At 47.5% G+C, this 27,518-nt stretch overlaps 1 protein-coding gene across 1 annotated transcript; it reads left to right on the top strand.

Moving 5' to 3' along the window:
- Nucleotides 1-224: 224 nt before the first annotated feature.
- Nucleotides 225-27,518, top strand: LOC149354098 (uncharacterized). Its single transcript, XM_089575931.1, has 8 exons — nucleotides 225-538; nucleotides 2,573-2,750; nucleotides 6,671-7,045; nucleotides 11,636-12,070; nucleotides 16,864-17,030; nucleotides 19,760-20,027; nucleotides 23,055-23,396; nucleotides 27,384-27,518. The coding sequence occupies exons 1-8, from the start codon at nucleotides 225-227 to the stop codon at nucleotides 27,516-27,518; spliced, it is 2,214 nt and encodes a 737-aa protein (XP_089432057.1).

The following is a 27,518-nucleotide window of genomic DNA, read 5'->3' as shown; positions in this document are numbered from 1 at the left end:
AGGCGGCAGAGGATATGACAAAGATATTATATTAGGAAATCTGATGGGATATATTGGATGGCGGCTGGGCTAAGTCAGCGGTCAATGCAGATGAACGCGATAGGCCTTTGTCCAGCAGTGAACGCCACCTGGGTGATGTAATGCAGTGCGCGGCACGTGCTTATGTGCGCAAAGAGGCATAAGATGCAGAGGAAAAGGACGAAGAAAGTAGTCGACCTGACCCGATGCCCTGGAACACAAGGTCGGGGGCTTCCTGCGTGTTCACGCAACGGGCCTGTCCGTCGGCGCCGCACAACTGTGCTGGTTCGGCACCCTGCCGGTCGCCGCCGGCAGACGTGTCGAGCCTGCAGTCGGTGCCCCGTTACGCGGTGTTCGTCGCTGGTGTGGCCTTCATCGCCTCCGTGTGCCTGCTCGTCGTTCCGGCCGCAATCGTGTCGAACGCGGCAAGCTGCGAGGGCCTGGGCAAGTGCCTGTCCCTGGAGAAGGACCTGCTGCGATCCTTGGACAAAAGCGTGCACCCGTGCGACGACTTCTACCAGTAGGCGAGAGCGCTCTACGCATCGACGGTGGATGCGTGAGATGAGACCAGATTCGTTGTGGCGAAAGGAGCCCGTTATGCACGGGCGCCTAAAAATCAAAATTTACCGATTTTTTTAAATCGAAATTTTCGCGATACACAAAAGTGGCTTTTGCACTTACGTTGCGGGACTGGGCGGAGACAAAATGATAGAATAACTGTCACGGCCAACTTCCCAAAGAACAAAAATAAATTACTGAACTTAAAACCCGTGGTAGTCCGCGTGTATGTTGATACCGGAAGCTTAGAGGTGGTCGTGTTTCCAGACTATTCAATTTGGAAGTTCTCGCGTAACTTGGCCGCGTTCCCAGATATCTGCCTCCAGATCCTGAAGGAATGGGCAACATCATGAGGCGTTAACGATCGGCGCAATACTTTGCGGTGTGACGCCACTTTTGTGTATGGCATTTCGTCTGCTGCCGGTGTAGAGCAACAAATGAAGCTAATTACTAATGCCCTTTCACTTACCTGCGATACATTAGTGGTGCGGGAGAGTCCCAACATAGGGTCTCAACTACTCTGTCCTTTTCACTTGCGGCTAGCGAAATCCGAGAAGTACCATACGCCGCAGGTGCGTCACACAAAGCGAGAGTGACGCGCCGATGGTCACTCTCTTGCATTAATGCGCATACTGGGTAATTAATTTGCTGGCGAATACCTCTGAACACAGTCGTGTCAAAGAATGCTATCAGGTGGAGTAGTCTAAGGACATGACAGCCTTGAAATTTAAAGAATACACATACGTGCTAGTAGCAGTCAAAAAAACTTTATATAATCAATTCTGCCTGATCACGGAATTGACAAAGACATTTCTCCTCTCGCTATTTATTCACCTGGTAGCATGACTTATTAGGTGCCGTATTTTGTGTACTGCTTATCGTTTGGTTTCTCAGAAATATTTAGACGTTTATTTTGAGCACCATGTACAGTTACTGGCATGTAGAATACCTTTACTTAGAGTGTACAACACCTGTCCGATGTGGGAGGTACCGACGGTGCCACCTTTATACCTTTATATGAAAAGCAAGTATGATAAGAGCTCAGGCGCACTACAAGGTAACCATGCCAAATTGTGAAAATCAATGCTGATCTTCACCTCTACAGCCCACACAGCGAAATAGTTACACCAGTAAAAACTTAAAAAACTCATTAACGCCAGATGCGGTGAAGCCAATTTCTGCTTAATCTGTAGTGCTTGCAGCGGCTTTTCATATATTTTCTCATTTCGGAATCAATTTGGGACCTCTGAGCAGTGCCACTAGTACGCTTCTGTTGTTGCAACCTTACACCCGTTTCCATTGGCGCAGACAGTGTCAGCAACAGGTATATGCCGATAACCTTCTCCCCAGTTTTAGCTCGCATTATTGCAAATGGTATCAGCATAGCTGACTCATCCAGTCACTTGCGCGGTATTTTTTTATTTTTTTCACTGTTCGATGTTTTTGCGCACTTTTCGCCGAGACCAGTGCCGCGGAATTCCGCTTGTAGGGCTTACACAGAGTCTGGTAAAGCTCACCGTCAGTAAATCTCCGTTCTCGCATATTCCCAGACATTCAATATATTTGCTGTTCGCGCTAATTCGCGCGGTATTTGTTTCGCCTGGGCTTCGGACAAAAACACATGTGACCAAGGTTGTCCTCAAAGGTACGGAAGCAGCCTTCGAAATTCATTTGATGTTGGTTTTCTTTTTTGCCTGGTTGATTTTTTCTTCTTTTTTGTTCCTAGATTTTTGCTTTTTGAAGAAAAGAGGAGGGTGCAAATGCCGGATATTTTCTTTTGCTCAATTGCCTAAAATTTCAAAGAGTCGTTGTTTATCAACAGCCATTTGATTGTTCGTTTGAGTAAAAATACGAGCTTAGGTACGTTTTCTTAGTACCGGCTGTAAACTAAGGTGTATAACGAGGGCGTAAATTTCCCATGATCTCAATGCTCGTACTGAGTTCGTCTTGCACAAAGTTAATTTCAACCTGCGTTTTCGCTATTTGTCTACTCGAGGCACGTCTGCAGCGGATGGGACAATCCCGTGTCGGGCCACGACAAATCTCCTTCTGAAAGGTACAGCGGCCACTTCAAGGACAACTTCCTGTGGAATATGCTGCGGCGCAAAATACCTCAAAGACCCCTGACAGCGGCGGATAAAGTTTCTTTCATGCTTCTCAGCTGCCTTAAACAGGTCCGTGGTACAGCTTTTTGCCTATTTTAAACCATAAAACTAAACAGCGAGGTGCATTATTTTCTTTCCCTTGCTTAAGACGCCAAGTATTGTTTGCAGTGCAACTTATTGCGATTAAATCATATAGATACTTGATACGACTTGAAAAACTGGCGACCCCGCAATTGAGGATTAACGATAAGTAGTAGGCAAGAGGTAATAGTAAGACACTTGATTTGCATTCATTGCGAACACCAGAAAATGCATTACTGCTGACACTGTCGAAATGTCACTTTTCTACTCACCGTTAGCAATGGAGTGAAAACATATAACACAGCCACATTTTATGTGACACACATTGAAGCGACGCTTCAGTCAGCTATCAGCGATATACAGGGTGTCCACGCTAACTTTAGCCAAGAGATAAAAAATAAAATATTCGAGGTAGGCCGGGGAAATCACTTACATACATCTACCAACCGGCTTGCGCATCATAGGCAATTTTTTGTTTTGCAATTAATTAGCAATTAAGTTAATTTTTCTAAATGCGTAAATATTGACTTTAGACAGAAAATGTGAATAGGAAAGTTGAAGAGCACCTTCAGAAACCCCCATTCCATTTATTTTCGGTAAAGAACACTCCACGTGTACTTTTTTCCAAGCTCCAAAGAAAGCCCGCGAAATACAAAAAAAATCACGTGACTAGCGCATTCGCGCGCCACGATTGTGCTGCTCTCAACCGTGGCTTGAGTGAACGAAATCAGCTGCTGGCAAGGCGCGACGACCTCAATGCGCCGGCAGGCCGATATGTCAACGGTGGTTGCGCCCCCCCCCCCCCCCCCCCACGCGAGCCAGTCTGCAAGCGTGACGGTGCAAGTTGCAGCGAACGCGCCGGGTATTGAGCGATGTAATGGCCAAAGGTGACAAACACAAATTCGATGAGTTTTATTCGCCACTGAGAGGCAAAAGAAGACAAGTAAAATACCTGCCTATCCACTTTTGTGTCTCAGTGGCGGATAAAACTCATCGAAGTTGTGTTTGTCACCTTTGGCCATGTCATAGCTCACAACTTGCAGACTGCAGTTGCAGTTGCAACTTGCAGACAACTTGCAGCTTGCAGACTGGCTCGCGCAGGGGCCGCAACCACCGTTCACATATCGGCCTGCCGGCTCATTGAGGTCGTCGCGCCTTGCCAGCAGCTGATTTCGTTCACTCAAGCCACGGTTGAGAGCAGCACAATCGTGGCGCGCGAATGCGCTAGTGACGTGGATTTTTTTGTATTTCGCGGGCTTTCTTTGGAGCTCGGAAAAAAGATACACGTGAGGTTTTCTTTACCGCAAATAAATGGAATGGTGGTTTTTGAAGGTGGTCTCCAACTTTGCTATTAACATTTTCTGTACTTAAGCATTTAGAAAAATATTTTAATTGCTAATTAATTAATTGCAGAACAAAAAATTGCCTATGATGCGCAAGCCGGTTGGTAGATGTATGTAAGTGGTTTCCCTGGCCTACCTCGAATATTTTATTTTTTAACCCTTGGCTAAAGTTAGCGTGGACACCCTGTATGATTGGGTGTCAGAATGCCTTGAGTGGTGTGCTCATGAGTTGCCGTACAATGTCCAATATCGCGTGAGAGTGGAGCCACAACCAAACCAAACATAGTACTCTGGCCTAATTGCGTAGGTAGTAAATACGGGAGCGTAGTATATTTTTTCTTGAGCTGCTCGCGCTGCAGGCAACTTCGATTTCAGAGCATTGCTCCGTTTGTAATTGACGGCGTTTGCACCCGTCCAGAAATGAAATGAAGCGACAGTGCTCAAATTTCATCTTTGGTCTGACTTTTCCGTGGAACCCTTTGCAAAATACACTCTCAAGTGCAGTGTGTTCCTAAATGCAAAAACTGACACGTGTTTTCTTGCATTCCCAAAGTGCCTTGTCGGACGCTCTTCGCTCATAGATTGCTGCCTACAATTAAAAAGAAAAACCTGCAGCCAAGAGTAAAACCTTTAATACTGCTAATGAAGCCGCCCTCTACGCCTCCCTCGGGCGGCTTCAGTGGTGCGTAACGTGGACTACTCGCAGTGTGGGCTCAGTGGCTATGCTGTACGACGGCCGAGCGCAAGTTGGCGGGATCGATACGGACTTGCGGCAGACGCATTGATTTGTGGGCGAAATACCAAAAGCCAATCGATTTCGATTAATGCTGAAGAATCTCAGTGAGTCAGAATTGCAATGGAGCCCTTTATGAGAATCGGAACATTTTTTCATTGGATGACATGGTGACATGACATTATGACACGCCTCAGAGCCCTCGTAGCAACAATCTCAAAGAAGACAATAACTGCCACAGCTACGAAGCATCCTGCACCTGTTATTGAAAGACTCTTATCTGTTTTCAGCCGCTGCGGTGGCTTAGTGGTTATGGTGCTCGGCTGCTGACCAGAAAGTTGCGGGTTTTGTCCCGGCTGCAGCGGTCTCATTTCAGTAGATCTGAAATTCTAGAGGCCCGTGTATTGTGCGATGTGAGTGCACGTTAAAGAACCCCAGGTGGTCGAAATTATGCGAAGCCCACATAGCCCTCATAGCCCATATAGCCCTCATAGCCTGAGTCTCTTCGGGACGTTAAACCCCATACACCAGGAACCAAACTATTCTTTTTCTAAGAGAAAATTTAAGAAAAAAATTGTGCAATATAGTCAAAGAAAAGGAGTCGCTTTGAGCGCACCTTCGCTCACTCCGTCACTACATGCGTTCTTACTATCCCAGCGTACTATCTTCGGGCTTTCCGGAGGATTGCCGCAAACTGGAGCTCTTTGTTGAAGTGTCCACGGAGGGTGAACGTTACTGCGACTTTCCTTTCCTCGTAACAACTTTTGAATGCGTGCGTGTCCCTGTGCGCGCACTCTTGATAGCTGCGGCACAAAGCTCACATATTATAAATAGCACCTGCTTTTACCTAATATCTCTGTTGGAATTGTTCTGAAAGGAACCATTTCAAGAACGCATGGGACATATGTCGCAGGGAGTTGTATATCGTTTGCTGCCGCAATTTCTTTCCCCAAAGGAGCTGAAATTTTTAGCTTATGCGAGTGCGTGAACGCAGTCATCTTTACACTCACTCTAGGCGGCGAAAAGGTGCCATTGAGACAGCCATTTATGGAATCTATATACTCTATACACATTGAAAGTATTAATGGAGCTGTCACTTACGTTCGAGGTAAAGAATAAGGTTTGCACGAAACAGAACCCAAAATCTCTCTCTTTTTTTTTTAAACGCAGTACCGGTAATCGCTGTAGTGTCGTAGTAAATCTAGGTATGTGCAGCCCCCGGAAAACGTATAGAGCCCAAGGGGTTTGCTTCTAAGCTGTTTAGCGCGGCTCCCTAGCACATCTCGCAGTCCAAAGCGTTTGAGGACTTAGGACGCGAAGCCATTCTTCGTTCGAGAGATTATGGTCGTTGAAGGTGTATAACGAGGCACGCTGCAGGTCTCGCAAGCAAACTCCTTCGGCTGTATACTTTGGACGGGTGGTGTTCCTCGGCCCAGAGGTGCACTTCGATTGTGGCCTATAGTTCCACTCTGTTTTTTTTTCCCCCAAAGTTACCTGATTGTATCACAAAAACCGTAGCCATACACATTATAAGCTTTAAAATTTTTCTTCAACGCGCTCTGACGCTATTAAAGAAAGCGCGTTTTCTGCTGAGGCGGCTGCTACTATAGTACTTGCCCTAGATACTGGGAGAGGTGCACTTGACCGTACCCCGCTAATTGTGGAGCCTTAACTGTTGCTCACCGAACGTCGTGCTAACTTCCGAGAAGCTCACGATATGCAATAGCACGCGCTTGTGCATCTGGTCGGAGCTGGCATATGTGAGCTTTGACTACGACAATAGACTCGCATGTGTTCGCAGTATAACTGGCACGACGTTTTCCGTGCTCCAGCTCGGGCGTGACGGGAGTGACGAGCTGAGGGCCTTCCTTCGGGACGCGGGACTGTCGTGGCCGCACAAGTCCCCGGCCACCCGAGCGCAGCTGCTGCAGTCGCTAGTGAAGCTCTCCCTGACTCTCGGGATGCCCACCCTTTGGGCCTTCATGATCGGTCGCCACCCGGCACGGCCCGCTCAGAACACCCTATACATGACCATGGACCGGCGGCTGCTTGAGTGGTCGCATGATGTGGACAAGCTTCACAGTCATGGTGCGCTACACCAGTACCTCCGTCGCTGCGCCGAGGTGCTTGGCGGCACGGGCCAGTCATACAGCCTGATGATTAGCAATGTGCTCGAGGCGCACGAAAACATCTCCGATATTGTGCAGGTTAGGACTTTTTGTGGTTACTTTCCGCTTCCGTTTTTCGCACTTTCATTACCCTTCTGGGTGTTTTGCATACATGGTTAGGTCTAACTCTTCTGGCGCGAACATTTTTTTAATGTTCGGGCTCATTTTTTGCTTCACCCGAGCACACCAGGCTATCACGAGCATCCGTGTACATCATGCGGGATTATACTAACCTGGGAAGCAATATTATTATACTGTGATTGTAAGGAGTAGTAAGGCAGCCACGGTGTCTCAGTGGTTATGGTGCTCGGCTGCTGACCCGAAAGATGCGGTTTCGATCCCGACCGTGGCTGTCGCATTTCGATGGAGGCGAAATGCTGGAAGCCCGTGTAATGTGCAATGTCAGTGCACGTTAAAGAACCCCAGGTGGTCGAAATTTCCGGAGGCCTTCACTACGGCGTCCCCATAGCCTAAGCCGCTTTGGGACGTTAAACCCCAGAAAAGCAAGGAATAGTAATCCACCATGTTCAGTACTGTGGTCCTGTACTGCATCTCACACGTTAGTATGGGATAATAAGCTGTCGGAGTTGGATTAGAGACTCAAGAGCATACGAAAGAATTCGGTGTGCTTCAGGCAGCAAAAACAGTTCTTTATCGCAGAATTTGTTGTCAGGGTGTTCACGCCTGTAACGCAGCAAAACTTGAGTCATGTGCTTCGCGGGAGCGCTGAAGCAGGCCCCACAGTTCGCAGTTCTCCTGCCCAGTCCCAGGCGGTTGTCAGAGTCGCTTTATGGGCAGGGTTGCGTGCGCAGATTATTCGATAATTAAAGGTGTCTCTATGTGGTTTTGAGCTTTTCGCACATTGTATTGGTGTTCTTCATCGAAAAACTACTGAACTGACAGTTTAACCTAATGTCATAGAATTCCCTTTAGCACTGCTTTAAAATATGGCACATATTCAAATTGTTCAATGCTCTAAAATAAATGCGTAAATGAAAATTAGAAAACTATTCATACAGAACACAAGAATGTACAAGTTTAGAATCTTTGCTACGGAATACATTCTGTGCTTGCACCTCTTCGTTTTTCCGGTTCGGTGCGACTCTTTCATGTGCCGTTAGAAGAAAATCGTATGCTACTATCGGGCACAAAACGCCTCGGAAGTCAAGCGAGCTGCGCCATATTTACTGCTCTAAGAACAAGCGTGCTTTCCTGTGCGGTCGGAACCTAGGGGTTTCGCTGGGCAGCCTCAAGCGATGGCACGTTTTGCCGCCCGACCTGCACTTAGGTTTCCGTTCAGTGAGCAGGGTATTGCACGATTGCATGTTTAGGACAAGCACGCTGCTAGAAAACTAGCCGCGAAGAAAGCTGAAAACATTGGCTCGCACGAACGGGTAGCTAGATGCATGAACACTTGGAAGCGTTCAGTAGCAAAGATTGTTTTTATATCAGACGGGAAAATGCAGCTCCCATTTCTAGGCGGTCGTCTGCATAGTTTTAGCACATGGAGTACGAAAAACGTTGTCCAGCATGTGGCGGTGCTGCAGCGAACGATTTAAAAAATTCCTAAGCATCGGGTGGTCGAAATAGATAGGAAATATTTTAAGGAACAAGTTGTCAGGTGCGGCCGACGTCAGTTAATCTAATAGTCCTACTGATCTGTTGAATTATTGCATTAAATTTACTAATTTACTTTTTAATTAGTACGTTTTGGTGATTACGGCCAATAGCGTGTTCGTAGCACTGACAAGATGGTGCCATATCAGCTTTAGAAGCGAAAAAAAAAAGTTGCCTAAAGGCCGACAGCACGGGTAAATCTTTCCTCACAACACTCAAAGAGAGTGCACGAGGCGCGCAATAAGTTCACAGCAAAACCACCCAAAGTTCGCTAGTGACGTGTTTCAATGACTACGGCGCCCAGTTCGAACTGCCTGCGCTATTGTGCCATGGCATGTTCCTTCTTTTGCTTTGTCGTTTGGTGCAAGAAAAGCCATAGTCGCCGCGAGCAACGTGCGTGGCTTCTATTTTGGAGAGTGATGAAGGAAAATAAAATGCATAGTGTAAGCAGCTCAAACTGGACGCCGTAGGCTGGTTGGTTTGGTTGGTTTATGGGGTTTAACGTCCCAAAGCGACTGAGGCTATGAGAGACGCCGTAGTGGAGGGCTCCGGAAATTTCGACCACCTGGGGATCTTTAACGTGCACTGACATCGCACAGTACACGGGCCTCTAGAATTTCTCCTCCAAAGAAATTCCAGCCGCCGCGGTCGGGATCGAACCCGCGTCTTTCGGGACAGCAGCCGAGCACCATAGCCACTGAGCCACCGCGCGGACGCCGTAGGCATTGAAACACGCCCCTAGCGGACCTTGGGTGGGCTTGCAATGAACTTCTTGCGCGCCTCATGCGCTCACGTAAGTTTTCTGCCGAAAAAAGAACATCTTTTTTTTGCGCCACAGGCCTTTACAGAACGAATTTTCCTTCGTTTGAAACAGAATGGAAGGTTGGGCTAGTTGTATGCTGGTCATGATTAAAATGCGGGCGCAAACAAAATGGAGACACAGAAAGAAAACCACAGAACAAGCGCCGTTTCCACAACTAGTTTATTTGGAAGGAAAACGACCACTTAAATACATAACGATACCAGGCAGCGACAAAAAAAAAAAACATTGTTAACATATCAAGGTTAAAAAGCCAAAGAAGGAGAAGAAAAATTTTAAACCTGCGCAGATAGCCTATTTCCCTCCTTGAAAGCCAGAGCGAAGGTTTGACCACGCAGTTGCCACACGAGGCTATGAAGAATACTTCCATCACCTTTCTGGTTCTTTGTTGCGGATGACAATACAAGACCTATGTGGCCTCAAAGATAGGACAATTGTTGCATTCTCAGAGATGTTCGCTCCCCCGTGAAGAAGATCCATTTTTGTGCTCTCGAAGGCGAATGTTCACACACCGCTCGGTTTGACCTTTGTGCGCTAATCCACAGAGGAACAGAATTTAATATACCATACCAGTTTCACACCCCACAAATTTTATCCTATGCTTCACTTTACATGAACAGGAACTACTATTCCTTTCTGCTTTTCTTTGCAGAATAGGACAAAGTCTTCCTAATCTCGAGGGGGCAGATAGGGCTACTCTGACATCATATGTTTTTGCAACATGTCTTAACCCATGAAACCATTATGAAACCTTCATGAAACCCATGAAGCATGTCTTAACACATTCGTTTGGTTTGGTTTGTCGGGGTTTAACGTCCCAAAGCAATTCAGGCTATGAGAGACGCCGTAGTGAAGGGCTCCGGAAATTTCGACCACCTGGGGTTCTTTAGCGTGCACTGACATCGCACAGCACACGGGCCTCTAGAATTTCGCCTTCATCGAAATTCAGCCGCCGCAGCCGGGATCGAACCCGCTTCTTTCGGGTCAGCAGCCGAGCGCCGTAACCACTGAGCCACCGCGGCGGGGCAACACATTCGTTTGAAATCCTGATATGGCATCGTGTTGTCTGTGGAAAAGAACTCGTCATTGTCCATAACTATCAGAATGTGATAATGAAAAAGTTGATTAGCAAAGTTTAGTTAATTAGGTAATTTTAATAGTTTCATGACAACTGACATCCGCCACGGCATTGTTTTTTCCGAACAAATTTTATCTCTATTTTGACTACCCGGCATATCTTTAGGAAGTTTTGAAAGCTTTCCTGAAACACCCAATATACGTATTCACGCTGTATTCTCTAAGTCCACAGATAATTCCTTTTAGAGACCGTGAAAGATACGTGAAAGATGCAGATAAGTTCTATGGCAAGGCGGACATTATCTTAGTGATAAAGTGCAATCAAGAGCCGAAGCAATAACTGAAATTACCTAATATTCTTCGCGTTTTTGCCTTAGGCAGCAAAATTGTATCGCCGAGATGGAGGCCGTTAACAGTAAATTCGAGTTCAGTTTTAAATACATCTGGATCAGCACAGCGGTTACAGATACCGAATATGAAATAATGTTGTGAAACGAACCGATGCCGAAACCGAACGCTCGACGTCCGCAAGCCCTATTTCAGACCTGGACGATGAATTTAAAATTCCAAGGATGATCCAAGTTTTCTTTGGTGTCGAGCCGACTTACCGTTTTCAACTTTCACGATTTGTCTCCGGCGGCGCCTAGAGACGAAACGGCGGCCAGACGCCTGAGAACACTTTCTTTGTGCTTCGGTCTTTAAATGTGTCTCCTTGGCATGAAATGGGCTTCAATACTTCCTGCGTGGGCCATGGTGCTGATTCGTGTGATTGTGTCGCATGGTGGTGCCCGCCACGTCGCAACGACGAAGCAGTAGACGATTACTTGAAGTTGCATCATTCGCCCGGCGCTGCTCATTTCTGTCACTTTTCTTATTCCGTCTCTGGTGCGACAGCAGAGGCCGCTCCGGCTTGCGCCCACTAGCGTTGCCACCTCAAATACAGCTGCACCGAAGAAGATGCTGTTGACGTTTTTCGCAATCCACACAGGCCATTTCTTGCAGGTTGGGCACTGTGACGTTATGCGGTAGCTTACGAGCATTTTCAAGGCACGAAGTTGTACGAACATTTGCATAGCAGGCCTGACTGGTAGCCACTTTTTTCTGACCGCGCACAGGAACACTGGCAGCTCTTCTGTATTCCGCGATACGACAATCTGAGCGACGCCGAGCTGCGGCGCGCCATTAACGGTCACCTGCCAGACGACTCGCAGCTCTGGCCGGAGGACGAGATAGTCAACCTTCAGCCGACTCTCTTCGATCTCCTCGACCGCTTCCACCTGACGCCGTACGAGAACCGGGAACGGTTCAAGCTGTACCTAGGCGCCTACCTGGTGTGGACGGTGGCTCCGCTAGTTACGAGCCAACTGGCAGTGGCCATGCTGAGAGACATGGGCTACCGGGACCCGCCTATCAGCTTCATGTCACGCAAGTGCTTCTCTTCGGTGTCTTTCGTCTTGCCACTCGTGTCCTGGAAGCTCCAGACGAACTCTGCGCAAAGCAAGGCTCTGCTCTGGGGCGTGTTCCAAGTTGTCAAGGCAGCACTGCTGAAGGTAATAACTCAAATAACTCTATATGCAGAGTGACGTGATGGTCTGCTACCTTTCTCTTCAACACATGCATTAAATACGGAAAGACACCACTGTTGTATGCCGCAGCCGTTCTTGGCGCATAGGTTAGAGTGATTTCTCTTATAATCCACTTATTTTTGGCTGTTGAACTCTATATCCTTAAAAAAGTGCAGTAGTAGTAAGCGAGCCAGCTTCTTACTTGTGCATTAGCTGAATGAATACCTATCTCAGAATTAAAGCTGGAACTGCCGAAACACTCACCGTGTGGATCAGTCGCTCCATCTACTGTAAACAGCAGAAGTAGCATGCGTTGTTTTTTTCGAAGAGAAAACTTCCCGTATAACCACAGCCCTGAAAGCTCCTATACTTCCTGTTGGCCATATATTACAGACGCTTGAGCCAATTCTTCCTTCACTCACGTTCAAAGCGAACGGGGGCAGAATAATGGCGTATTAATCACCATGACAACAGAAGACCGCAGCTCATGGGCGCGCTGGGGTTGTTCGCATGGTATCTGCTTCAAGCGCGGACTGGCCAAGAATCAATCGGGCCCGGTAGGGAAGGTGGACGGATGTAAGTTTTTTCGCCTGCTCTGCGCGAGGCCGAGCGGCGCGTTACACTTGGGTTTTCGTAAACCCTTTCTTTGTTTTTATGGCACGTTAAAATTAGTCGCGCTGCTGGTCGTAAATGGTAACCGCAGTGCTCGGCCTCTGTAGGGAAAACAGAGAACATATTTTGCACGTTTTTATTGACATACCCTTCCCGTTACTTTATGTCTAAAAGACACATTACTTCTCAAAATACACGTCTGTGTTACCGCATTCCTTACAATATAGATAATGCGTGCCGACTCATCAGAGATGTTAAATTTGTCTTAAACTAAGCAGCTAACATTTTCAGTACACCATTTCGTGCACGATTCAGCAATACTTGTACGATCTTTTTCGTGCATACTGACTTCACGCAATAGAGAAGGATCGTTCCATGTACAGTAAGTGCATGCACTTTAATGCATGTACGATGTATTTACGATCGTAAGTATTTGCAAAAAAACTGGTTTAGTGTTTATGGAAACACACGAAAATAAACCCCTATCACGCAATGGCCTTCACTTTCCACGCTAATATATGCGGCACCAATTGAATTCAGTCAACATAAGTTTCATTACCGGTTCCGACGATGTGCTTACTCTTCTGCGGACCAAGCATGATGGCTGCTTCGTGATCAGCAGTGACTAAATCATTATTCATGATGCACGGCGCGGAAATGATCGCTGGCTCCCGAGGAAGCTTGCGCAGGTAGCGGTTCCCGTCGTATCCGTATGGATCTCAAAGCACTGCTCGCAATTTCGAAGATCACGAGCACGAAGCTAATACCACCGTAGCTGAACCAGCACCGACATCACGACCACGCGAGGGAACATGGCGCCAAAGTTATTGTAAGTGGCGCCGCAAAGCAGGCGATAGCGCTTAAGATAACGCGACTGACGGAGATCACGAAAACGACTCGCGGCGTTTACTACGGCGGCGCGAGGCACAAATTCATAGGGGTAGAAATAAACTTCTTGAGTCCTTTCAGAACCTTCTTGTTTTTGTAATGTGAGCTACATTGGCCACAGTCTCGCCGTTTCGCATGCTCTCTTGTTCGACCATACTGCGCATGCGCGAGGAGCAAGTGACGTCACTACGGACAGCTGGCGCGCCTCGCCGCGTGCGCTTGGCGTCCACTGACCCAGGGAGCCACTTATGCGCACTTTCTTTCCTTAAAATGATCGGCTTCTAAAACGTTGCCAACGCCAATGAACACAATGAACGCCGACGGCCTATGGCTTCAGCGCCGCGTTTCTGGCACAACGCTGTCAACGCCAACGCCAACGCATGCAGCGCGCACCTGCCACTACCGCCACGTAGCTTAAGGCACGATGGAGGTGTCCACTGTTCCAAGAGGGCAGTTATGCGCCTTCCCTTTGGTTCAGGTGTCCACCGAGATGTGGACACCTCGCCGCTCACCGCTGCAGGCTACTGCGCATGCGGGAGGAGATTGCGCCGCGTGTATAAATGTGGAGGAATACACTTCTACTGCGCCGTGTTCCATGGAGGAAAAAGATAACCAGGCGGCAGCTCAGTGGCGCAGGAGATTTGAAAAACTAAATTCATCGGACCCAGAGGTTTTCGCGTGGCAGTTAGCCGTTGAGCGTAGGAAAAATGATACCAACCTGCCAATTTCTCTGCCAATGTAAATTAATACTGCACATTGTCTCGTCTTTAATTTAGTCATAGTCACATGTAGCAGATTTTAAAGGTTTAACAGGGGCAAAACCAAGCTAATAACAACAAGCTTAACCAAGGTATACCAATACCTCACGCTACGTATATCCTGGCACAGCAGAGCTAAGCCACTGCCAATTTCTATGGTTTTGTAGCGTTTAACGTCCCAAAGGGACTCAGGCTATGAGGGATGCCACAGTGGAGGGCTCCGGGTAATTTCGGACACATTGGGTTCTTTAACGTGCACTGACATCGCACAATACACGGGCCTCTAGCATTTTAACCTGTGTCTAAATACAACAGCCGAGGCCGAGATCGAACCCGCGTCTTTTGGGTCAGCAGCGAAGTACCATAAGCACTGAGCCACTACGGCGGCTTGGAACTTACACTTGATAAAAAAAGAAAGCGCGCAAAGCGCGAGCGCAGCAGGCAAACCAGTTAGCTTCCGGCAGCTGTCGAGTGCCAACTGGTGTGGAATTGCTGGCTTCTGTGCAATGCATGGAGGCTTTCGAGCCGCCTGGTCGTGATCAGCGCATGGAAAACAAACAAGGAGCTCAGCGACAGCCGGTTGCTTCAGCCAAGTCACGAAACTATCAATTCATAACGCGCAATGCGGTCGGCATTAATACAGTAAGAACCATCTCTCTTAGCGGTTGCTCATTAGAATGGTTACTACGGCATCCCTCATTTCCATGGTCAGCTTCCGAACCTTAAACTTACCATACCATACCATACCATACCATACCATACCATACCATACCATAACATAACATAACATAACATAACATAACATACCATACCATACCATACCATACCATACCATACCATACCATACCATACCATACCATACCATACCATACCATACCATACCATACCATACCATACCATACCATACCATACCATACTACCTCAGTGAATACCATTTGTTACTGTGAAGAGCCGTGCTCGGTACGACCTGAAGCGCTCTATCTCGTGCCTGTGCGCGCTGCCCAATGGTGTGGCGACGCTCATCAGCCAGCCTTGAGCTTCTCCGCAGAAAGGAGACGGCTTTGCCATTGTTGGATCCCTCGCGACCCTTGCCTCGCTTGTTCTCATCCGCCCTCGGCGAACTGTGTGCTCACATTCCCACTGCTATTAAGGAATTTGAGCAAGTCGGGGGACCCCGCGCTAACTTTTCGCCCGCGCACAGCGTGCGGCTTTCAGTCACACATAGTAAGTGCGCGTGCAGCGTTCATCATAGTGCAGCTAAGTAATTCTACCGCCGAGGTCCTTGATTTTCTTGCACGAAAGCGGGACAGCGCCTACATTCGGATGGTCTTCTCCGTTAGTACGCCCATGATGCTCAGTGAGCACCGTCATGTTATCTTGTATTAAAACGTCAGGAAACCATGCAGACAGGTGAAGGCTTCGGAAGCGCACCGAAAGAAAAACCTTTATCCGTAACGAAAACACAAAGCATGGTGCGGCGAAAGCGACTTGCACACTTTGCAGTAGTGCTTAATAATCTGTTTTAATTAAGACATGATGCAGAACTTTCAGATGACCCTCGAGAACTGTAGCAAAGTCTTAAACATAAGAGAACTATGCGGGCGTGATTGGAACCGTTTGCAAACAAGCATATCCCGTCGCTCTCTTTGTGTCGCGGCAGTAAAGAGATAAGGCCATGCACATTGCCGCAGTGAAAGAGGAAACAATGCTTGAAGAATAGAACATGACAGCGGTTATCAGCCCTAGGATGATAAAGGGCGCCGAGCTAGTGAGAAATAAAAATACCAATATTTACTTAATATGGTCCTACGCAGTGCTGGCAGCCATGAAATACTGGGGCATGTAATTAAAACCTAAGGCAATAGTGCGACATTGGATTTGCATCAGAAAGATCATTTGTACAGGTTAGGCACTGTGCTTTCCATTTTTGATGATAACTTGAAGGAGATCAGAATGAATTTATGCAGCTAATAACGGGCGATATGCTAAATTATGGAAATATAAAAGCGCAAAGAGAGAACACATGTTCTTCGGGTTACATGGCCGTGATATGTATTTCCTCATGGTTGGCTGAGTAATTTATACTTGAGTTAATAAATACTTGGTGAACTGACAAAGTCCACATAATTGTCTCATGAAGTTTTTAGTCTGAATCTTTTGTCAATGGCACTAACTGGTAATTACGTCTCTGTTCACTCGAACCCGATTAGCATTGGTCTCTGTGGCCTTTGGCGTCAGCATGATAGCGTGCAAGAAATGTATGTTGCCTGCTGTGGTTGCAAAGGGGAGAGTAATGATCAAAGGGACTGAGGCCAAAATAATTAGAAAATAAAGAACCCTAAGTGCGTCCTGAAAGTGCAATTTCAAGACGCATTTTCGAGCCGTTTTCAATTTTTTCTTTTTTTTAATCAAAGTTTTATCCCAGTGGGTACCCCAAATGGTACAACCTACGACACAAGCAGTGCAGCCCCTTTAAAAAAAAAGGTTGCAACGCTCCTCATTATCTACGTTCATGCGCAGGCACTCGGCTCATACAGGGAGGTGATCGCCGTCAAGGCCAACCATGTGGCTTCGAGACTGCTTGTCAACGCCTTCAACATGAGCGCCACGTGGGCCATGGTGGACAACATCTACGCCTTTCTGGACATGGGCGGCCCCGACTCTGGCTCCTACTTCCAGACATTCAGGTGCCGTGCTTGCTCAGCATGTGTCCGCTATTGCCCCGGCATTCTTTCTGTAAAAGTCTCCCAGAGCATAGCAGTGGCGGTCGCGGCGCCACTACTGCTGCTGATCTTTTCCATGGGGAGCCACACGTCCTGCGGCCATATGCCGTAGAGCATGCTTGGAGCAGCAGATCTCGTCCCCTGTGTAAGCTGTGAGAGTTTCGGCCGTACAACAAATTCTTGGGTATCACCTGGGAAAATATGTTTCGCTCGTGCCACTGTGACATTGTTCGGTTTACCGCCGTGGAAAGGCAGATATTACCGGCGGGGGGCACAGTGGTTTGGGTGTTGTTGCACCTGACATGAATGGACACTCGCTCTGGTGCGCGTGCTGCCTTCCTTCGTCTTCCTTCTCCTTCTCGTGATGCCATCAATGCAGAGTTTGGGATCAACCTTGACAAACAGAAAACACGCTATGCCTTCAAGCATAACTGCGGCTAATCGATTGTGCGCACCGCTTTGTATAAGGAAGCAGACAACAGTATAAGTACCTCCCATCCCCCCGCCCCTTCTCTTGAACCAATAAAAAAGAGAGAAAAGATTGAAGCTTACAGTGAAGTCAGAAGCTCCTTTCTAGTGAATCCCCAGAATGCGTTCTGCACTGAAAGCTTCGTTCGAAGCCCAAGACGGTAGAATATGGCTGCTTTAATTGAATTTCTTCATTTTAGTTGTTTTTTTTAATTTTCAGAGCTGCGAGACGCTACTCCAAGTGATAACGGTGACGTCCCGCTGCTTAAACCGATAAGAGTGTAAGAGATAAAAATTCAAGTGCATCTGAATTCGAACAGGAAAGTTATACTAGCGAGGCGAAGCATTCGCCATAAAATACGAAGTTTGCAATTTACTTTTATTGAAAAGCTGGTTTTCTAGAGCGTACGTGTCTCGGCAGAAAGAAAAATTAGGTGATCTGGACAAGCATAATGGCAGAAGTATACTTTGATTCCGCGCTGTTTAACTTTCTTCAGTTTTCGTGACTGATGCCATGACCATCTTTTACAGGGGTGCATTGTTAATTTGCTAAAATTAATCGTCTTGCAGCAGTTACAAAGCTCTAAAAAGTTTGAATTAGAAAACCGTTCAACTTCAACCAAAGTTTTAAATGACGCAATTTCAAGACAAGGTAGCTGTATTCTGTACATCTTCGTAATGATCAACAATGGTATAGTTGATAATTTTCCAGTGAGTCCAGTGTCGTGACGAAGAGCATTCCAATCTCGTTGTCAACAAAAAAAATGGCTGAGGCTTAACTTGGTTAAGCCTGGAGAATGCGAAGCATCATCGTGTCGCGTAATTTGGAGGCGCACAACCACAGCGACGGCGCGAGGTGGGACCCCGTTTCTCCACTTTCATGACGTCATCAAGTCACGTGGTGTGACGTCATGTATCACGTGATTTGGAGGCGCACAACCACAGCGACGGCGCGAGGTGGGCCCCCGTTTCTCCACTGTCGTGACGTCATCGTGTCACGTGGTGTGACGTCATGTATCACGTGATTTGGAGGCGCACAACCACAGCGACGGCGCGAGGTGGGCCCCCGTTTCTCCACTGTCGTGACGTCATCGTGTCACGTGGTGTGACGTCATGTATCACGTGATTTGGAGGCGCAAAACCACAGCGACGGCGCGAGGTGGGCCCCCGTTTCTCTACTGTCGTGACGTCATCGTGTCACGTGGTGTGACGTCATGTATCACGTGATTTGGAGGCGCATAACCACGGTGAAGGGCTGAAGTGGTAGCTAAAGTAGTATGCTTTCCATAAAAGTAAAACATGCTCCCGCTTCCTTCTCGTGGCTTTCGTAAAACCTGACGTCATGCTCGTAGCCTTCCTGATAGTTTAATGGTTGCTATAACAATCGATACAAACATTTTCAAAAATTACTACAGTAGCTTAATGACAGTACACAATATTCCTCTTTCTGTTCGTTCTCACTTCAGAAATTCAGTGCTGTCATGAGAAAATTGCATAACGGTATCGGCTTTAGATTTTTAAGACCTTTTTTGTGGCGGGTATCGCGTAGGAGAGGCCTCAGAAATGGATGTAGAGGCAAGTATTTCCCCCGCCAGTGCGTCACCGCTGTCCATACCCAATAATACTGGACAAAATAATTTTTGAGCAGGAAGCCTTTCATGAACGCAATCTCTTTTTTTTTTCATGTAATGTAAGAATTCGCTATAAAAATTAATATCTCTGCTGGTCACCCGACGGCAGTCTTGATTTTTTTTACTATCGCCAAAAGCGTGCTGCAGAAAGATTTAGCTGCGTATCAGAATAACGGACCAATATTTCCACAACAGCATCGTACAATATTCAATTTTTCAAAAAATGAATTTGAATTTTTAAACCTGAATTTCGTTTACATTATACTGGTTAATCGATTAAATGATTACATTGCACGCTAACAACTTAATTTCTGACCTCAAAGCACAGTATTAGATAACAGCATTTATTTATTCATTCCTCAAGGTCGACAAGAGAGATTACATGGGGGGGTGGGCAAACAAGCAGGTATTAACATGAATGCAAATCTTCTTAGATTGCGGTTTTACAGTAGCCGAACCACGTCGGATGGAAGGGGAGTTCTAATATCCGCGTTCCCCCTTTAGCCACGCTGTCAGTGGGGAAACTTCAGATGAAAATCAAACTTCAGCTCGGCTACTCACGCCGAACCACCTTGCGAACGTCCGCCGTTGCAGGCACGTCTCCAGGGACACCGTTACGTTTTACAAGCAGTCTCTCCGTAAGCCCCGACGTACCATGTACTACGTGCCTGGCGTGGCGCGAGAGCCCATCTACCGGCTCCTGGTGACGCGCGAGGTGACGGTTCCCAACCACTGGACGGCGCTGGCGCTCACCGGGTCCACGCACTCGCTGCCCGTTATGGCTGCAGTCCTGGGCATGGGCCAGGTGGCCCAGATGCTGGCACTACTCAACTTCGTGTTCTTCTACGACGAGCAGTTCGCTGTAAGTCACGGCAATTCGTAGCCACAGCTCATTGTGCCGTGAATGCTGCGTCGAAACACGCGTTCTTAAGGGCGGGCTTTCTTTGTAAGCGAATGGCAGCTCTCGGTAAATGCTTTCAAGGTGTACTGAAAGGCTGCGAAAATCTCTGAGGGCGCTTTGTGAGATTTTCAGCGTGTAGCAGACGCATGTTTGTATTTTTCGAAGGGTCACTGAACTTTTCAACTTGACTTCCAGCCATGACATATCCTAACAGGGCAGGGCAGGAAACAAAAGCGAAACACTGCAGAGGTTTCTCGCCACAATATTTTGGTGAGAAAATACAGCACGTCTGGTGGCTGCTGGGTGCTGCTTCTCTAGGGCAGCTTGCTCTTTATCTTTGAGTTTAATTTCGCTGTCGCTTTTTCATTACGCAGCTGGCTTCTATCGGGTGCAGGCCTTGTGAATGGCATACAGGTAGGTCGCTGGTGGATGGCGCTATTGGAAGGTGGAGATGGGGTCCGGAAGTGGGTTGAGTGTGGAGGTGGGTGGTGTTGTTTTTCGGGGACACAAAATGAGCACACTGCCACCCAATATTTCGACGCCTCCGCACGTAACGCGATGGCTCGCTTAGAGATGCTGCTGAGAGCGGTCGTCCTCGTTTGGAAGGTGATACGACTCGCCGCGCACCTGGGCGGCAGGGAGAAGATTCGTTTTTATGACAATGGCCTTTAAAGTGCTTGTCTGGCGTTACAGTGGCGCAGTGGAGCTCCGTACGTAAATTCATATAGGCATATTCTGAGAATAAGAAGTGATATCCGGGCTAGTTGTTATGGCGTCGTATTGCACATACAGAAAGCACGAAAGAGGTTGTCATGAAAGGACAACACAGGCGCTGTACCCCCAACTGAACATTATTGGAACGGCGAGAGACTCTATAGCCGCACTAAGCAACAACACAAGGAAAACTATACAGACAAACCAGGAAACATTATTAAGATTACTTTAGAGAGCATCTTTAGAGAGCATGTCCAAGTTGGAACCCCTGTCGCTTCGTAGCAGCCTCTCGGGCTCCCGTAGACGTATGAATCATACTGTGAAGGAACACGGCAACGCGTGGTCCTCGCGCTTCGCGAAGCGCTGCCACCTATAGCCGCCAAATACGGGCGACACTGGGCGTATGCGCGGAAAGAGCAGCCGGCCGTGCTTACTGCGCATGCGCCTTTACCGCCCGTTCTCGTCGGCTGTCGGCGGAAGCGCTTCGCGAAAAACAGCGAAGTGTGACGCTTACTACACTTGCGCGTTGCAGCTCGTATTGAGCGCGATAATACTTTGGTACAGCGGCCAGTCTTACCCCCGTATACTTTCACGCATGATAAAGGAATTGCTAAACCACATTGATTTTGCAAGAGACGAAAACTAGTGTTTTATCGCATGCTTCATTCTTTAACCACATTAGGTGCTTTTTTTCCTTTACAAACGTAAAGATTCTGGGTGACAGCTTACGGCTTCCAAACATGATACCTTCTGGCAATGTTTTTTAAACAGTTCTTGTAAACCAGCGCAACGGCTCTAAGCTAAACAAGGAAGGGACAAAACACAGCGCTGTGTTTTGTCCCTTCCTTGTGTGGCTTCGAGCAACGGCTCGAAGCCAGACAAGGTTTACAAGAACCTGGTTTGCAAGAACCACGTCTGACTAACTCACCCACCAGTTCATGTTCTTAAAGGCCGATTCCCACGACGGTCCGTTTGCCCGCGGCCCCCGCACTACGTGTTAATGCGCCAGCACATTGAGAAGCGCGCTGACAAGGCCACGGGCCGACAGCGCGCCTCTCGTTGTGGTGACGCATGAACACGTAGTGCGCGGGCCGCGGGCGAACGGACCGTTGTGGGAATCGGCCTTAAGCTGTGCTATAACCTATCTGCTACCATCAGGGACAAAAGTGCCCAGGATGCGCCTGCACTGGCTCAAATCCATAGCTGCGTCACCAGTTACACAATGATCCGAGAATGACGCGTGCATTTCGCGCGCCAAGGGATGCTCGTCTGGAAGCGCCCGTTCTGTCTTTGTTGCGCTCGGTGCGAGAAGCAGCCCACACGACGAGTCGACAAGCTAACGCGCTTCGCAGCGTATGCCACCGCTTTGATAAGGCGCCGGCAAGCTGCATTTCGTATGGGATTTTATCAGCAGCTGCCGGGGCGGTGCTTCACATATCAAGCTGAAGGATTGTAACAACATTCAGGGACAATCTCAGACTGCCACCCCTTCTAGCAGGCGTGGGCATGGCAATAAAAAAGATATCGCAGCCAAAATAACGCTTTTTACGAGCGCTTGAGCGTTCTGGGGTCTTGTGTTCATCTTTATTATATATATGGTAACAAAATAGGTCGTCTGGCGCTTTGATGTCTAGCCTCTACTTTCTTTCGTAAATATCTCGCCCTCCTCTTATATTTCATATTTTCCAGCGGTTTGTCACGTCCTCTCTAGGAAACTCTACCTTTGTTAGCCTTGAAACCTGATCTTGGGAAGTAATTCTCATGTTGTGATGGCGTGACTTCATCAAGAACAAATTTAGGCTCGATATCGCAATGTCATCTTTACTAGCTTAGAATTGTGAGAGTCGAAATCAAACAGAGGCTTAACTGGCTTGGGAGGGTATCGCCAATATACGTGGTGTGGGCGAAACGCAAAGGTAAGATCCAGAAACCGAAGCTTTTTTTTCTTCGTCCATCTTTTACATCGTGAGCCTAATACCAAGGCCTTGCTCCCCGAACAATTGGACAATGTACACAACCAACTCCTCCACTGTATAGTCCCACCCTTTGTAAAAGACCAGAAATTCGTCCACGTTCGGAAAGAATTTTCCCGCAGTGCCATGGAAATTCTTGGCAACCATCCTTTCTATAAGGCCTAAGAAAAAATCAGTACGGATGTAAGTTCTCCACCATAAAACTAGCAATTTTCGGACTGCAGATAGGCTGTTTTCATTCCAAAGTATGAGATGTGAAAAATACGGGCCAGTGTGTGAGAGCGCACCAACGCCTATGCAGCGCTACCCCTACGAAGAGCTGAAAGACGACTTCGGCAGCTGGCTGGCACACTTGAAAAGATTCGAACGCGTGCTCGAGGCGTACTCCCTTCTGCCGGAGCTGACGATCAGCGACAAGCGCCAGCTGATGCGGCTCAGTCTGTCGGCTCTGGTGGGCGCCCATGCCAGTGCAACGCCAGACACGGGCAACATCTGGACTCCGTCGGAGTTTGTCTCCGCACAACGCAGACAGTGGTCGATGTCCGAGCCCGGTTCTCTGCACGGCATTCCGAAAGAGGAGCTGTTTTTTCTCGTCAGCTGCTTCCTCGACTGCGGATTAAAGGGGCGCCAGCGCTTGCTGCAGGCAAGTATGCTTGAGCTCCTTTACCGCTGCCTCTTATTTTGTGTCCTTGCATTTTCTTGCTTTCAGAGGTGGCGCAAAAGCCGGTGCGCTCACATTCGGCAACAAACAAACTCGGACGAAACAACGCGCTTATGAGATGGCTTCTTTGAGGTGCCACGTTTGAGTAGAGGCCTTGGAAAATGTGCGTGAAGGAATAAACGACAAACACTTGCCGTCTGTGATGAATCGGTCACTTGTTAGAAGATATTATTGCTTAATTATAGTCGGGATTGTTGATAGAAAAACAAAATTTCTCGAGTCATTGACATTAAGGGCTTAAGGAAATAAAAGTAAAAAAACTGGAATCGCCTAGCTAGGCAGTGTCGAGAAGAAAATGTTGAGAGAATAGAAACAAAGGAAAATAAAGGCTGTGAAAAGTATCAATTAAAAAGTTCGAGAAGGGTCCCTTGCCTTGAATTTTTTTGGGAAAATTTACTTGGTAGGTGTATGCCAACTTTTTAAACGTATTCTTTCTAAGTTGCTGCCACTGGGATTTGCCCGTGGTGTTTCTGAGTCAGTGCAGACATTGGTCATCCATATACGTGTGTGTGTGTGTGTATGTGTGTGTGTGTGTGTGTTTGATTTAGTTGGTTTGGTTTATGGGGTTTAACGTCCCAAAGCGACTGAGGCTATGAGAGACGCCGTAGTGAAGGGCTCCGGAAATTTCGACCACCTGGGGGTTCTTTAACGTGCACTGACATCGCACAGTACACGGGCACCATAACCGCACCATAACTGCTCAGCCACCGCGGTGGCTGTGTGTGTGTGTGTGTGTGTGTGTGTGTGTGTGTGTGTGTGTGTGTGTGTGCGCGCGTGTGCGTGTGTGTGTGCGTGTGCGTGTGCGTGTGTGTGTGTGTGTGTGTGTGTGCGCGCGTGCGTGCGTGCGTGCGTTTGTGTGTGTGTGTGTGTGTGTGTGTGTGTGTGTGTGTGTGCGTGCGTGCGTGCGTGCGTGCGTGCGTGCGTGCGTGCGTGCGTGCGTGCGTGTGTGTGTGTGTGGTGCGCGATGAAAGAAATTGGAGAGGTCGAGCTCGAGGGGCTGATACCCTACAACGTTCCCCACCCCCTCTTCCATGGCTTCTAGCGAAGGGAGAGAACATTAAGAGAGGTAAGAGAGGCAGAGAAATGGAGGCAAGAGCAGTGAGCGCTGAGGAAGGTGAGGTGGTTGTTTTGTGCCTTTCCTTCTCCGATTGTTGTGTATAATGCACTAGCATTAGTATTGTCATTCCCAACATTCCTGCAATGCAGACATCTTTGTTAAGGGAATACGTCTACTTAGGGATGGTAGTAGAGAAATTCAGCTTGCCGGAGACGTACAAGTGGGCGTATACCGATCTTATAGAGCAGGAGCTGCGCATGCGCAATAGCGAAAGCATGGCCGGGTTCGATCCCTGCGCGTGCGCAACAAGCGAACATAAAACCGATATACGTCTCCGGTAGTACGTCTGCGGCATGTTAAATCTCTAATTACCGCTAATCTGGATCATGACAGGCAAATAACTAGAGGAATAAGAATGGCTTGGAACGCATATGGCTTCTTTGAGATCAAGAATGGCAGTTTACCAGTATCCCTCAAGAGAAAAATATACAGCAGCTATATATTAGCGGTGCTCACCTATATGGCTGAAACCTGGAGGCTAACGAAATGGATTCAGCTTAACTTACGGACAACTCAGCGATCTATGGAATGCAATATGGTATGTGTAACGTTAAGAGACTGGAAGCGGGGGGAGTGGGTGCTAGAACATACATGGGTTAATGGCATACTAGTAGAAATCAAGAAGAAATGAGCTTGGGCAGGGCATGTAGTGCGAAGGCAAGATCCTTAAGGGTAACTGAATATATTCTAAGAGAAGGCAAGCGTAGCGGGGGGCGACAGAAGGTTAGATGGGCGGATGAGATTAAGAAGTTTACGGGTATTCGGTGGCTACAGCTGCCAAAGAACATGGTTAATTAAAGAGACATGGGCGAGGTCTTTGCCCTGAAGTGGGCGTAATCAGGCTGATGAAATTCGCCATTTCTTTTACACACAAATTCTATTTGCTTCTGGCATTTGACCGATTTTTAATCCTGAAATTTTTCGTGTTCAACGCCAGGCAGCATGTGGTGCCAACCGCACGAACTATAATCGCTTGTCCAGATTTCCTCTGCTTCATAGATGACGGCAGTACCGGAATCACACTGTTACCGCAGATGCTCTCATCAATCGCAATGTTTGTTTGCAAACTTTTTGTCCTTTTCTGGATGGTCTTGATGTTTCCTGAGATGCTTAAAGTTGAACCTAATTTTTTATGCCAGCGTATACCTTGTTTCGTAATATATTGGTATTAGTAAGAGTGGTCTGGAGGGGAGCAGATTCCGAGAATGAATGGCGGAGTGATTGATCAGTGCCTGAAAATTTGGGTGCAGGTGTTCGGCGTGTGTCCTTAATACAGACCTGAGTAGTGGATTTGTTCTCGGCTTTTGAGTTGAGTTGACATAATTGATGGAGGGTAACAAGGTATTGAGCATGTGTGTTGAATGAATCCTCGGATGATATCGAAGAGCGAGTTGAGGTGTATTTATTACGGATCAGGCGCCAAGTTATCCGAGTTTATGTCGCCAGCAGGGGGGTGGCAGGTTGTAGCTATGTCTACCTGAAGACATCATTGTCGAAATATGATCGTGATATATGAATAAACTATTCAACGCGCCTAGCTCTGCTCCTTCAGAGCTCAGCGCGCAAACCGTGGAAAGACATATGACGTTAGGTGCCAAAGATGATCGCCAACCTCGTAATGGCGCTGACGGGCACGCAATCTTCTTTTTCGTTTTTATAGGGCGTGAGTTCAAACTTCTGCATGATTTTTAAATTCGGAAGTAGTGATTGCGGTTGTCTGCCTCACGGTGCGAATTAAGTTTAGTGTTAAGTGGTAGCTGGCTCCGATAACGGGTGCCATTATCTCCTGAACTTAGATTTAAGTAGAAAATAAAATACAGACAGTTGGTTCGCCCTATCTTATGATGCAGAGCAAAATACGTTGATGGTTGATGTTAGAAGAATGCTAGACGTCTTGTTGGTTGGAGGTTGCAAGGTCATCAAAAGTTTAACTGTTTATACAGAGTAAAACTGAAAGATACAAGCAGTGTGACAATGATTTCCAGTTGACAGACTCGCGGAGTAACCTGATGAAAACAGCCGTCGGTCTCGCAAAACCGCATGTTTTAATTGCTATGTCCCCGCTCACCGTGGGGACAACAATCAATCATGTTATATCACACCAACTCAGCCAGTCAAAGATTCCAGGAATGAAACCATGTCCCTCTAACCAGTACTGTAAAGTATTCTCACTTGCCGATTTTGGGACCTCAGTAGGTTGCCTTTCCTCACGCCATCTCTACTAATACCCTCGCTTTTCCAAGTGTACGGCATTTTAACAGACTTAAAAAGTAAACATGGTGTAAACAGACTCGCTGAAAGGCTGTCCCCGAGGCAGACCGAATTAAGGTGCCGCCACTCAGAAATCCTCGGAGGCTGTCCCGCATGCGGAGTAGACAGGCGGACGCACACTCTCAACGCGCGCCTCTCGCGTCTACAGTTCACTTTAACTCTTGCTAAAGAAATTCCCCGACATCGACAAGCCAGTTGACTGCCAGTGTTCTCAATAGCTGCTGTGACTCGCTCCTTCTCCCCACCGTCTGACAGAGAAGAGAAAAGTGCTCAAATGAACGTATTTTACCGCAACCACAGACGCCTTAAGCACCCACAGCGTGGCGAAGTTCATTCAGGCGATGGTGTGGTTTCCCTTTTACTGGTTATATCATTTCTCAAAGAACAATATAGCGGGGCACATGGATGGTACTCCACGGCGCAGAGGTCGTGCCATTTTTGCATTTTTTGTTCTTTGTACTCGACGATGATACATAAAAGCCCTCCTGTTAATGAATTTTCTTAACTCTTTTTTTTTTCAGCAAACTTATTGCAACGTTGCTCTACCCTCGGTTCCGTCATTTGGAAGTGCTTTCCAATGCAATGAGAACCATCGCTTGAAGACGAACTTCAGCTGGCAGAAAGTTGACGACGACATCAACGTTGATGACATCTGA

Source organism: Amblyomma mixtum, chromosome 3 (genome assembly GCF_055824585.1).
Source record: "Amblyomma mixtum isolate Tamu chromosome 3, ASM5582458v1, whole genome shotgun sequence".
NCBI classification, from domain to species: domain Eukaryota; kingdom Metazoa; phylum Arthropoda; class Arachnida; order Ixodida; family Ixodidae; genus Amblyomma; species Amblyomma mixtum.
Note: the sequence above shows the minus strand (reverse complement) of the source record. Positions and strands in the feature narration are given on the sequence as shown.

Excerpts from the sequence above, each read along its gene's own strand:
- LOC149354098 (XM_089575931.1), top strand. The coding sequence starts at position 225 with ATGCCCTGGAACACAAGGTCGGGGGCTTCCTGCGTGTTCACGCAACGG. Across the intron at positions 539-2,572 it reads CCGTGCGACGACTTCTACCA|GCACGTCTGCAGCGGATGGG; the intron begins GTAGGCGAGAGC and ends TGTCTACTCGAG. Across the intron at positions 23,397-27,383 it reads GGCGCCAGCGCTTGCTGCAG|CAAACTTATTGCAACGTTGC; the intron begins GCAAGTATGCTT and ends TTTTTTTTTCAG.